At 39.9% G+C, this 13,921-nt stretch overlaps 1 protein-coding gene across 6 annotated transcripts in view; it reads right to left on the bottom strand.

Moving 5' to 3' along the window:
- Positions 1-13,155, bottom strand: part of axin1 (axin 1) — a 29,919-nt gene extending 16,764 nt beyond the window's left edge. For 3 of the 6 annotated variants that reach the window (XM_085271703.1, XM_085271708.1, XM_085271707.1), the window contains exons 1-2: positions 5,992-6,138; positions 2,995-3,966 (exon numbers count right to left, since the gene is read on the bottom strand). In XM_085271703.1, coding sequence (XP_085127829.1) covers positions 2,995-3,890 — 896 coding nt within the window. In that variant the 5' untranslated portion in view covers positions 3,891-3,966; positions 5,992-6,138. Of the gene's footprint in view, positions 1-2,994; positions 3,967-5,991; positions 6,139-9,356; positions 9,543-12,128; positions 12,215-13,048 lie in introns of those variants that run through there. The other 3 variants (XM_085271704.1, XM_085271705.1, XM_085271706.1) reach the window with 3 other exon arrangements.
- Between the last annotated feature and the right edge of the window lie 766 nt (positions 13,156-13,921).

The raw sequence follows: 13,921 nt of genomic DNA, 5'->3' as shown, positions 1-13,921 counted from the left end.
TTGAGCTTCTGTGCTGGAATATCATTAAAGTGGCCGTAAAAAACCCGACACGATCGTACACTCGTGTCTTCAACCCAGCTTTGGCACCCGGTTTCAAAAACGGCGAGGTACACGACCTGACTGGCTGAAGCGCCACAAAGATTTTGGCATGCAGCACACGAAGCTACGTCAAAATCAGCACACGACACCCGCGATAATGAGCGTAGGGCCATTAGTCGTATCGAACCATCTCTGTCACCGAACACTGAACACTCGTCTCTTCGATACATTCAGGCATAGCTCTCGAAACATGTGCATTTCAGCATTCTTTGCCAGCCAGGAAGAAAGCATGGGTGGCACTGGCAGTTCAAGATTTTAACTTGAAAAATGCAATACAGTATCTCAGTATCTCTATCTAACTTACACAATATAAAAATTGTGACTAATATTATTATTCCATGTGCAACTCAACTCTACTTAAGCCTGGTGATTGTTGTGGGGTGGCTTTTAATATTACTCAGAGGCAACAACAACTTTCATTGAAAATAACAAATATAGTGAAGTCGTGCCTTTGAAATATAACTTTAACTTTAATGAGAACAAATCTGACTCGTTCACATTGCAAAAATCTCCCAAAACATTAACGCACTTAAAGGCTATTCTCTTTCAAGTCATCTGATTTCTTAAAGCTGTTCTGAAAGACTATTTAATGTCTCTTGTTGCCTGTCTCTGAAGAGATCTGACAAAACTGCTGTAAAATTTAGTTTCACAAAAACCCAATGGGTGATGCTTTAAAAATGAAATGCTTTTTTGTAATTCTGGCCAAATGCTTGATTGCTGAAATAATGATGTGGAAATAAGCTCACAAGTGTGTTTCAATCACAACTTAAAACCTCTTTATCAGTTGCCGTGTAGATTTTCACCAGCAAACGCCCGAAATGCCTGCGGCAGAAGCTTTTTTTGTTTTTTGTTCCTTTCTATATTTTGGATAAGATTTCAAACATTCATATCCTCCAACAGAGCCTTTTGCATTCTGCAATCTTCAGATATCAGCTAGTAAGAGTCTAGGTGCCCACAGTGAACGAATTTGGAAAGAAAGGGTAGTAGTCATGCTCACGCTATTTAACTGACCAAATGATTATCGGGATTTTTTCAGTCACAGATACATAGTACAGGGCTGTGTTCAATATTGCTGCAACAGAGAACTTTCTATCTGTAAGGTATTCTATGTTTGTCAGCTGATGTAAATTCCTGTCCCCACCATCATACCGCTGCTACTGCAGGAACAGAGGTCAAACATGGCAACATTTTTGTAGTCTGACAGTGATGCAAATTGAAAATTATACATAACAGCAAATTAGGCAATTGCGTTAAAGTCTTACAATGTAGCTATTTACGTTGTAGCAATAACCGAACAATGCTACAAGTGCTCCTTGTGAGATTTCAACAGTGACGCACACCAAACATGCTTCTGTTGGCCATTTTTACTGCAAGAGTCCTTAACCCTCCGCTGAAGCCGTAACCTTAGTTCACACTAAGTTTTAGAAGTTGACTTCCTATCAGCCCTTGTAACAAAGTTTCTGTTTCTAAGCTGCTTTTTTTTTTTAATTTAACAGGATTATAATTTCCTTTGCCTTTGAATCATCTAGATCCTGGTCTAAATACTCAGAACCTACCAAAGCCAATAAAATATCACTTCCTTCTGCCAGTCTCTCGACTGCTGTATGTTGGAAAGGTTCCATGCATAAAATATCACTGAGATCTACCCACATATATCCAGTACATTCTGTAATATAACCAACCTTAAACCAAAGTTTTCTTTCCCTTCATACAGCTCCAAGCTATTAATTATTTGCACTATTATGCATATTTAAAAATCAAGGAAAAGATTACCAACAACCTAAGGCCAGCCTATACAAAAAAAAAAGAACAAGAAAGAAATCCAAGTGTTGCATCAGTGAAGATTTGTCTTGTTTGATTAATCAGACTTGGTCTTCCGGGGCATTTCCAGTTCACTCATGCAGACATTACCAAATATAACAGCACATAGCTATAGGTAATTTAATAAACCACCAGTTCTGTTCAGCTGTTAACAATGCAATCAGAAATATCAGCACTGGAATAAATACTGTGAACAACAAGAGCATGTGCAGGAGCATGACAGGCAAACACAAAACAGTACACCTCGACTCAACACTTGACTGGCGCTAAAAAGCCAAGACTTTGTAGACCTGGACATTGGTATGCAGCTGATGTGCTTCAGAATACAAAAAATGAACTTTGTCCCAATTCTACATAACACATTCCACTTTTTATTAGCATATTTTCTTTGACTTTAAGCTGCACTATTGACCATGTAATGTACTGAAAGCTTGTAGCAGATGTGTAAACTGAAAAAAGATCATATAGGATTGTGCATTCCAACATGTCATATTGTTGTGAAGATTTTAATATTTTTGTGAATTAAAATTCAAAAAGGATCCCTACTTTAAGGATCTATTAACAGCCCTGGCTAACAGTAAAAAAATGTTTGGGAGCTCTAGACTAAACAGTCAAACAGGATTTTTGCAATATTTTATTATGGAGCCCTCATATACAGAGGAAAGGGAAGGCAAAGATTACAAACTCCAGGGTCAATGATTTCAGGAGAACTCCTCCTTAAACAAAATCATTGTTTGACTCTTTCAATACAAAGTCTGTTCCAGTGCCTAAGCAAAACACATGATTATTAGAGCGCCCTCACAAGCACCACAGAGATTTCTGCTGCAACCTCCAAACAGTCAGTAATGCAGCCTTATTATCTTCTGAGATTTGTTCACCACCATAAGTGCAAATACTTAAAACTCTCTTCACACACAGTCTTTGCCATCTCCTGAGCTACACTCACAGTCACATCAGCCCAAGTGCTGGTGTGCAGTTTCAGGGCTTTTTTATTTTTCTAATTCAGCAGTTTTCAGAGGAATGCTGTGCAGCTAAAACTGAAGTGAAGCTTTTTCGATTGCTCGGAGGATTTACCTGTACTCGTGACTGTCCTGGAATCTTGTGCTGTTGGCAACTCGTTGCTGTGCCGTCTCCATCAGCAGCTTCTGAGTCAGACGGCTGCTTGGCGTGGGGTCGCACTCAGGCAGCTCCTCTGGTCCTTGGTCGCATCTCCATTCCTCATACTCCTTTAAAGGTGGTAAATAGCTCGATAGCCCCTTTCCATTGCCAGAAACCGAGCTCTGGTCACTGTACAACTTTGGGCTTTCACCCCCTGTCCGTGTGTATTCCAAATATAGGTCAGATTTAAGGAATAATGGATAGGTATTTTCCTCCATCATAGTCTGTATTTCAGTCTGAGCCTGATCAAACATGGCAGGATCAATGTGAAGCTTCATCACACAGTCTCTGATGAAGGACTTTGTAGCTGGTTTGATCTGTCTAGAGACAATCCCATTGTTGTCCAGGATGTATTTTTTATATATCAGCTTTGCCAGTTTCACCTTCTTCTCCTCAGTAACCTCACTGGCTTCAAGTTTCCGAAAACCACTGCAGGCAAACCAGAAGTCCAACATATCTGCACATTCCTCTTGCTTGAGGAACGTCCTAAACAGCAGGATGCCATCCTGGTCATCCAGGAGAGAATGAAGAGATTCCGCCCACTTTAAGTAGGGTGGTGTTGGCGAAGCGCTGCCCTCCGGCTCGTAACCCAGGTCCAAGTCAGATCGCCTGGGTGTAGCCACAGACGGCTCACATTTGAGGCTCTCATTCTTCGAGGAGAAGCTGAGGTTGCTGTGCTGGCGACCATCACTGCATATGAGCTCTCCTTCTTCACCGGGGACAGGAGGTCTGGGAGCATCCTCAGTGAAGCTGCCTCCTAGGTCTGCTAAGTAGCCCCGTTTGTCGCTTATGCTCATAGTCCCAGCATCCATATACCACGTCCCCGTAGAGCCCACACTGCACAACTATTCGATCCAGAGTTCTACTTATGCCACTGCAAAAGAACTCCTGCAAGGAGGAAAATTTATAATGAGATGCAGCTTCAACACGTCATAGAAAGGCAGTCTTTTGCTACTCAGTGACAGGGCACTAACAGTGTAACATTGCTCTGAGGTTTTTACAATACAATTTATTCCACACTGAGAAATTCACAATCAATAGAATACCAATGTGGTTTTTGGGCTTTTTCTTTTGCCGGATTTTTTTAAAGCAGGTAAATAAATATCACTTATTTCTGTGTCAGCTTTTGAAAACTACTCTAAAGCCCTAAAGCACATTGATCTCACATTTGAGTCATGTCCAATAACACACCCACAGTAAAAATCAGTACAGCGGTACTTTATAATCAAAAAAGCATAAAGTGAAAGAAAAGCATTCATGCGCTAGGATCAGATATTCGACATTCAATCTGCAAACCTGAGCAGAAATCGAAATCTACAGCTATTAGGCCTTTAATATGCGCCGAAAGTCTAGAGGCGTATTTTTACTAGACAGCAGTATGAATACAGTGTAGCAAATGCATATCATTAGCTCACACATCTATTCCAGTTTCATTCAAATTAGTATTGGAAGGGTGAAAATTCACTTGGGGTTTACAAAATTAAATTGATAATGAAGCAGCCCAAGTCTATTTCCCACTAGCTGACATAGCAGTACTGCAAATGACACATTCTACATCCTTATGCCATATTCTCGTTTTATATGATACCCCCTGGTGTTAGGGAAGGACCTGGGATGGTGTATCAAATGATTTTAGGGATCAAGGACACATCTTAGTCTTTGTGTAATAACCAAGTGTGCTGCTTTTTTGCTGAGGAACGACACCGTAGAGCCCGGATCTCCACCTCTACGCAGTCCGGACTGCTTAGCTTATGGCTAAGCTTCCCAGATACTGTGTCAGGATTCAATTTAAGGTCTAATGCAGCCACAGCTGACCCTTTAAATTCACATATCCACAGCAGCTCCACTACATATCCACTACTTCTTGACAGCTGCAAGCAGATCCAAATCACGGGTAGAGAAGCTGAACGCAAATAGCCCTGACTTCAGCCTAAATCACTTCCCAATCGAAATCCCAGTGCAGCCTACTTGTTGACTAATAGGATTAAATATAAATGTTGCCAAATTATGATTTCAGAACAAATGACAGGTGGGTTTACTGTAGCAAGATCACCCTTCCCTTTAGGGCACACCCACTCTCTTGTCTGGTTCAGTACTGATACAAATCTTTTCTTTCTGATTGAACAAAGGCTGTATGAAGACAAAACTGGCAGCAGCGGCTCTGCTCGCTGCAGAGCCCTGGAGTGTGAGCAGCACGTGCACTGTGCATCAGGCCAGATGTGCTGGAATGAAAATTAGCCCTCCCCTCCAAGAAAACGAGCGTTTCAGGCCTATTAACGATGCTGGTAGGAATAAATCACCCGGGCAAACTGCTGCTACCTGTAAAGACGATGCATCCGCGTATTAATATATAAATGAACCTTCTGTGCTCTCAGGTGTGCGGCTCCGGCGGAGGTATATTTAGAAGGGATTCCATACAATTTCCGCCGGTCAGAGTCGAGTTAAAACAGGGGGAAAAATGACCCTTTTTTCTGAAACCGTGTCAGTTGGGTTGTTCCTTTGAAGTGAGCCTCTCATCACATCCATGTCTTGGCCTCTCCAGAATGAGCAGAACGACAGCGAGTGGGGGAGGGGAGCCAGAAACAAACTCCACACACACACACACACACACACACACACACATAGAGGGAGAGAGCGAGCCAGGCCTATCAGCAGCCGACCGACAAGTGCACAACTTTGTCACACTAATAATATCTGTGGTGTACCCGCTAACAGCTGCTAAACTAAACACACAGCATAAGCACCCGTAAACATTTCCCCTACCGTCAGAGGACACAGAGGGAATCCCAGCAACCATTTCCGAACACATTTACAATCAGCAAAGCAAAGCGATGGTATATTTCCCCCCCGATTACCGCAATCCCAATCTCTGAGCAAGGGGGGAGCCATTAAAAAAAGTGACATATACTTAACCGGTGAAAATCTTTCTGCTTGCGAGTGCATCGGGCTATCGGACCGACACGAGTCCCAGCCGACAGTGTCATTGTTGCGAATTGCAAGAGTTTAAAAATAACAAAGAAAGCAGCCCGCTCTCCGCCTCTCCATGGCTGTCTCTCACTGTCTGTATGGAGCTGAGGCTACAGGAGATGATGCACAGCGCCTCGCCTGTTCACTTCACAAACTGCCGGTGTTAAGCTTCGGTACATGTGGTACACCGATTTTTCCTCTCCACCCGCCTCCTCCTCCCCTCTCTCTCTCTTTCAAGTGGTGAAATACATGAAAATTCATGCATAATGCACAGAAATACGACATAACAACACATTTAAAAAGTCAACCTAAAATAAAACCGCAGTGCAATACGACTGATTAACTGCTACACACATCAGCATCACTGTGCACATTAAGCTGAAAAGCCGTTTTTTTGTTGTTCACATCAGATCTACAGCCAGTATGATAACCTGTGATGTCAGCGTTGCCCTGATTTTTAATCCCTGGTATATATAAAGATTCAAAAATGCTCAAATGTTTACCGTAATGGGTTTGAGGAGCCTTATTTTGTCAGAGTGTGTCTTGCCAGGCAGAAACCATGACACAGACTCAGAATGTATCCACAAAAGACACTAAAGAACTTCTTCAGGGAATGAGTAGCACTTATCAGCAAGAGTAGACTACACTTCAGAGCAGGTTGGGCAACCACTTGTTTCGGAGTCAGAGAGTCTACAGGTTTCATTCCAACCACAGACTGCACTAGATGACTTTACTGATTATTCTACAAGAGCCGCTTTGATCAGTTAAAATCAGCAAAGGTTTACTCTTCCTGTTATGTGCTGCATTCAGGCGGCCTTTATCATAAACTTTTACCACCAGGAAGTTTCGCTAGAACATCTGATAAAGCAGACATCAAACGTACCGGTACATAACACATAATGATGAGGCCATCAGCTAAACTTTAACATACTAATAGTGTGAAAACAATGAATCTGGCTGGCCTCATTATTCATGACACAAAAAAATATGGTACATTTTCTGTGTAAATGCAATTTTTGCAAGTATTTTTAAAGCAACTGGGATAAAGAGATCTTGTTCGAGTGTCTTTATGAAGAAAACTGAAATGCATGAATTAACAAATATAATAAGCAGTTTGCAATAGCCAATGTGCAGCTGCTGACTGATTGTGTCATTTGAATTCCTCAGCTGTCACACTGTTTTACTGAGCCTAAGATGTAAAGCTAGTGGGACACTATAATAACATATTGTTTTTGATTAGTAAGTAATTACATGAAATCATTAAAAAAAAACTAGAGTAGGATAACAGGATACAGGTGTATACAACAAGAACACAAACATTTCACACTTTGTCTCAACGTATCACTCCAAACACCGGCTCAAACCTGGAAACCTTTCAAGTGTGAACTGTAGTTCTTACAATATTTATGCGGGCAACATAAAACATGAAAAAGGCCCAATGCACTGCAGCCTCCTCGAGGCAAAATTGATTTTGTGCAGAAGCAGTTTAAGCATTTTAAGTACCCTGACAGTTCTCTCTTTATAGCATCAGTTACTCTGTGTTATTGTTGTTTCTTCCAAAAGCAAATCAGAATAATTCCAGCACTGTCAATTTTTTAACTGGTACTTTCTTTGAGTGAAACAAAAATAATTTGGTCCTCTAGTCACATATGTAGATCTGTAGTTTAAATCTTGATGTTTTTATGGATTCATTCTTAGCTTTTAACAATCAAACAGGTAATGTTGTGAAGAACAGCTTCTTACGAACTACAAGTGCTAATACAAATAGTTATCCAAACCTTTGTCACTCCTCAGCTGGTTAACTGTAAATCCCTGCACATATTCGTGACATATCGATATCAGAATTTGTAATGGCCGATGAATATAAGATGGGAGATGTTGCATAGTCTGTCAGCCAGGGGGCACTGTGTAACTTCCCAGTTGGCAACACTTGTTTGGAATATCCCAATCATAACAACCAGTTTGTCCGAGCAGAGTCGGGCAGAGCGTAAACAGAGTGTACACAAGTAATCCATGGCTTGCTGTGACAATAATCAAGCATTGTGATGTTATCTTAATAAGGACTCGTGAATAACTACTCCTATCAAATGATAGGCAAATCTGTTTATGTTTGAAAGGGAAAAAAATGGCTGATTATATTTGTAAATGACCATATATCAGTATTGGCCTTAAAAATCTTGCATTGGCCAGGCTATAGTATTATAGTCTTATAGTATTATAAGACAACGCATCACTGTTGTTTTTACTCACTGGCCAGCTGTGAAATAAGGAACTGATTTTAAACATTTTAATTGTTAAAGCCCTTCATGAATCAGCTGCACAAAAATATTACAGGTTTTTTAATTCCATATTTTGCTCCTTAAGGTCATCCCAACAATTTCTCTTCGTCTTGTCTATAATCTAAAGGCAACCATTCTCTGCCACCAGACTCTGGAATCGTCCCACATAAGAACATATTTATGTGCTTATTTTAACTGACAAATTAATCATTTTATCCTAGGGTTTGCATACCATTTTATTTATTTATTGTATATTTTATTAGTTTTTTTTTATTGTTATCACATTGCCTTGTTATGGGTTCTTGCGTTTTGTACCTGTTTTTGGAGACTTGAGAGTATACTATGAAGCAAGATCAATGGGTTAGCGATGATGAGTTTAAAGTCAGAGTTTTACATGAGCAACTTGCTAAGGCGTACATTACTAAAGCTATTTTAATATCCCCTTTAGTGGGCTACTTGGAATAGTAACATGTGATGTTACTTGTATCTAATCTAAAGTTTCCAAGCTCCAATTAAAAATCCAATTAAAAACAACCAGCAGCACCAAGAGTGCAATCAGCTTTAAAATAAATACATGAACTCCAGTCAAAATCTTTATTTTAACGCTCTTGTTGCAGCATTACTCTCTTTGCTTATTTCCAGTAGTGTTGTACTTTTTGTCGGATTGTTTTTGAATCATCATGACCTGATAATGTCTACGATTGGAATCATTTTGTGAAAAAGAAAAGTCATATGGCGAGTGAAACGCCTCCTTTTATGTCAGGACACACAAAGCCTGAACCAGAAAACCAAGTTTAACAGAGAAAGTTGAAAGATACCCCTTATCACTGACTGAGAGTTTCAGGTTTAGTCAAGCCAGCTAGCGCAAAGGAAGTGTTGCTATGTCAAACTTCTTTTGTAGTATACTCCTTTGTAGTGTTAACTGGAAATTTTCTCCTCCAAGGGTCAACAGCTTCTGGGTCTACATGTTTATATTTGGTGAACACACAGATGGAGAAAAGGCAGATCTGCAAGCAAATCCACCTGCATTACCTTGAGTTTGATTGACTTCCTCACGCATCCTCCAGTAGTGCATCCTTTTATTGAAGATTCCATTGTATTGTTACTCAGCACACATTTCTTCTGCAAAGGTAAAGCCCTTCTCACCCCCGTGAAATGGAAAGTCCTGGCTGAAGCAGAATGTCGCCATAATGGTTTGCCATTGCCATCCATTTGCTTCTGAAAAGAAAGAAATATTGGTTAAGACTAGTTCCTACATAACTGAAAAAATGCAGGAGTTCAACATTATGGAACAGTTACATTTTCATTTGAAGATGTTTCTGCTGCAATATATCTGAAACCAAAACCATTACTGATCTACATTCGAAATATTCTTGAAAAAACAAAGCTAAAGCTCCTAACACTAGGGTATTGTGGCCTCATGCCCAACACAATGACCCAGTCCATTACACCGATAGTTTAAAATTGTAAAAAACTATAAAATTGTAGGGTCTTTACTTTAGATTATAAAGTGCCTTGAGGCGTTGTGATTTGGTGCCCTATAAATAAAACTGAATTGAATTAAAAAGCTCAACTTTTTACAGTTTGAGTCATTCAGTCCCTCCTGAGATAATTTGAGATGTTTTCTTAGTCACCACCCAAGTAGGATCTGTTGCACTACAAAAACCACTGACACAAGTTGACACTGAGGAAAGTACAGGAGTAGGTCAAAGAATCAAGAAGCAGGCAAACCATGCACAATATAGCATCCTCTCTAACCTTAGCCCTGCTGCCACCTTTAGTTCAAAGATGAATAACAATCTTACCGTAAATAAATCTCCCCGTTTGTACAAACTCCTCTTGTACAATCAGGAGTTGTGCAACCACAATTGGCACACAGATACCTCTTGAGCATCTAAAGGTTCTTATCTATACCACATGTAATGATGTTGTCACATTGTCTTGCAACTTTGTAACAGGCTAAGATGATATGATGACAACATTACATCTGATATAGATAAGAACCTTCAGATGCCCAAGAGGTATCTGTGTGCCAGTTTTGGTTGCACAACTCCTGATTGTACAGGAGGTGTCTGTGAGTAATCAGAGAGAGATTTCTCATATTACAGTTAAAGTAAATAAGAGGAGGTTAAAGTCCCCAAAATTAACAGATTTGATGGTTCCCAGAAGTCAGTTATCTGCTTTTAACTTCAGCAATTAACAAGAAATAAAATGTGCCTTTCTGCATAGAACTGTCCCTAAAAATAAGTGTGCTTTATCATAAAAGACAAATTCACACTTTGACCTCTTTTGGCATGCTGTCCAAAACATAACACCACAAACTGTAAATAACTGCAACAGTGAAAAGGTTTAAAAACATAAGCTCAAGAAGTCCTGTAACCAGAAGGCTTTTCAAACTGGACCTCTTTGATAGTTTGAAACAGCTGGGTGTGAAATTTGTACAAAAAAAATGTTCTTCCCTTTCTTTTTAACTACAAATAAATAACCCTCAAGCAACTGGCTCGGCCAAGCTGCTTAGTGCACAGAGGAACAATAGAAGAGGCTTCTCTGTGTCTAACTCTGAAGTGTGAACAAGTTTTCACTAAAATCAGCAAACCTATTGTAAAATAAGCACTTTGTGTCAGAATTGTTATGGAAACACACTTGTATAAAACCTTTAAGGAGAAGATTTTACATTTTATTCTTAATTCCTTTATGCATGCACCCATCCTTCATACTAAATTCTAAAAATGCACATTCACTATTCTGTACTTTGCAGGGGGGATTTTTTTTTTCACAACCCTACAAAGCTACCTTTTAAAAACTGTTCTCATATTTTAAAATATTCTCAAATTACTGCTGCAGTTAAGCATTACCAGAGGACAACTTCATGTCTCCCAGTTCAGCTCTTTATGCATTCTTTTGTTCCACCTGTCAGTGTGGATTTAGGCTCTTTTGTAGGCTTTGGCTGAAACAGGCTTATCTCTGCTGAAGACTCTCTGATGAACAAAGCCACATTAAGATATTTAAATGGAAGCTCCCATTTTCAGTGCACACAATAAAGATTTTTCAAGCTGGCTGTCTTCAAAGAGTTTGCCAAAAGTTAAGAAGTATAAAAGAAACAACGAAGAGGACAATGCATCTTTCAAAGCTCTCAAAACTATAATGTAAAGCAATCGCGGGGCTTATGGACTAAAAACATTCAAAACCGTTGATATGACGAACGAATATTAAAGCTTTTCTGTATTTGTTTTAAGTTCTGGAAATGATCCAAAGAGTAATATCAAAAGACTGTCAGAAAATGTATTCTGATGTCCTGCTGATATCCTTTGTCCAGGCTGAATAGATCATGACTAACAAGTCTTGGAATGGATTAGCCACAGAGGATTGAGCAATTTGCAGACTTGAGTTTATTTTGCAGGATATTATAGCTTGCAGAGCACCATATTCCCAGAAAAAGGGAAAATAAAGCTTATTAAAAGGCCTACATTTCCCATGGTGATATAATACCAAAGACATACATGCAGAACCATGTACCAAATGGCGAAAATACATTGCCAGACATCAGCCGGCTGGAAGAAATCCAAATTAATTTAAGTGTTCAATCTATCGTGGTCTTCACTTGTCTGGTCATCCGATACACACTCACTGGTCAAATCAGATGATGTGCTTTGCTTTTGATGAGAGGGCTGACACAACAAAACAGTACGGCACAGACATGAAAGACGGTAACAGACGTAAGGGAACGATACACAAGACAAAGGAACGTAACACCAATTTTCATCCTCACAGATTCCAAAGCAAACATTAGACCTACTGGTTTACCTTACTGTGTGCTTCTTGGTTTTGTTGTGCTGAATCGCAGACTACTCCCACCGCTTTTCTAGGCATCGAGTATAGTCCTTCATAGTCTGCAGTAAAGACAGCCGCCATCTTTAATCACAACAGAGTCCATCTGTCGATGGTTCTTCCCTTTCTACCCTCTCTTTCTCTGTTCCAGTCTCTCTGTTCCAGCCCTCTGTTTGTTGTGGGGGGGTTCTTATTTTCCATCCAACATCAAACCACCATATCGACAGGCTCATGGGCCGCCCAGTAGGGGAGCAGCTTGAACATGCTGCATTGGCTGTTGTCCTTTTCCAAGCTGCAGTTGAACTGACCGCATTTATTTTTCTCTGACTTATATGGATAGCTCGCGTAACATATTTCTGCTCTCAGGCCTTTGATTTCAACAAGCCTGGCCTCAAAGCTCCTCCATGATTGCTCCTGAATGCATATTTTCTTTGGATGTTCTGATTGATGTGTTTTGGGGTTCTCTTTGATTTAGGCCACATCTGTGTAACTACAATTAAATTCATGTATTTTTATTCAGGATTCAGATCGTTTAAGCCTCAAATCTGTTTTAATGTTTTGGGTCTCTTCCCCTTATTTTCAGCTATTCCGTCATATGAAATGTACAAAGAACATCGTTCCTTTAAAGCAAAGCTCAGCTGAAATTCTTTGATCTCACCAACTGAAGCTCAGTTTGACTTAAGAACCTTCAGACACAATTATAAGTCTAAAGACTGTATCTGCCAGCTTTCGTCCAGCTAATGCATTTCATTTAAAGTGACATTTCTTTTTTGCTCCTTTTTGGCTTTCAAAGCTTGAATGCAAAGCCGTATATTGTTTACTGTCACTGTTGTTGCACCAAACTCTTTGAATGAACAATGAAAGGAGTTGAATTTCAAAATGGTAGATGCTCTCACCTTTCTCTCCTGCTGTTTGGCTCGTCGGATCTTATTTCTGTTGTCCGCCATGACTGGGCGCAGTCCCCTGTCTGCCACTCTACAATACTTTCTGCTCATAATGATTCTTACTAGTGTGTTGCTGAAAGATGAGCATCTTTACTTTATATTACAGCTTTAGCCGTGCGACCCTATTGGAGGAAACAAGGACCAGATGATTGCATGCACAATGGTATTGTAGCTATGGTAACAGACCCAACAGGCATGAGGACGTGCACCTAATTGCTTGTACAAATTTTAAAAAGAGAGAGAGAGAGAGAGAGAGAGAGAGAGAGAGTAAGGAAAAGAGTGAGAGAGAGGGAGAAATATAAGTATTCAGTCAAATTGAATTGTTTCTTAGACGTCTTGCAGGCTTTTCAGCCATGAGAGGATTTGTTATTTAAACTTACACGTATGTGCTGTGTAAGGCGGTGGAAACGGCCCCGTTAATAAGCAAATGAATGCAAAGAAAAGAGAAGAGATGTGGGTGAACAGAATATTTGGAGAGAGAAAGAGGGATGATATTCCCTTTGTCATGCAGCTTAATCAGTTGCTTACCTTTCAAGTGGATTTCACACTTGCATGTCTGTTTGCGACCAGGGTCAAATACCCTTCGCACAATGACCAATTTTCCCTTCAAACTACACCAGCAGAGACCTGCAGCGTTGGCTGCCACTTCATCACATTTAATTTACACTATCTACGCTTAAAACTTACATTTAGGTTGCTCTATTTAAAAAAACCAAAAAACATATTTGTGCAAATCTGTCAAAATTACTATCACTTTGTTACTTTGTTCTTTTTCTCAACAAAATTCCAACCGCTTAGCTGTCCAAGTAACTTTACTGTGTATTG

This window comes from Mchenga conophoros, linkage group LG4 (genome assembly GCF_057382185.1).
Source record: "Mchenga conophoros isolate Kocher_MC1m ecotype Shallow Benthic linkage group LG4, M_conophoros_male_GT1.1, whole genome shotgun sequence".
NCBI lineage: Eukaryota > Metazoa > Chordata > Actinopteri > Cichliformes > Cichlidae > Mchenga > Mchenga conophoros.
The sequence above is the reverse complement of the archived record's forward strand: the minus strand, read 5'-3'. Positions and strand labels throughout refer to the sequence as shown.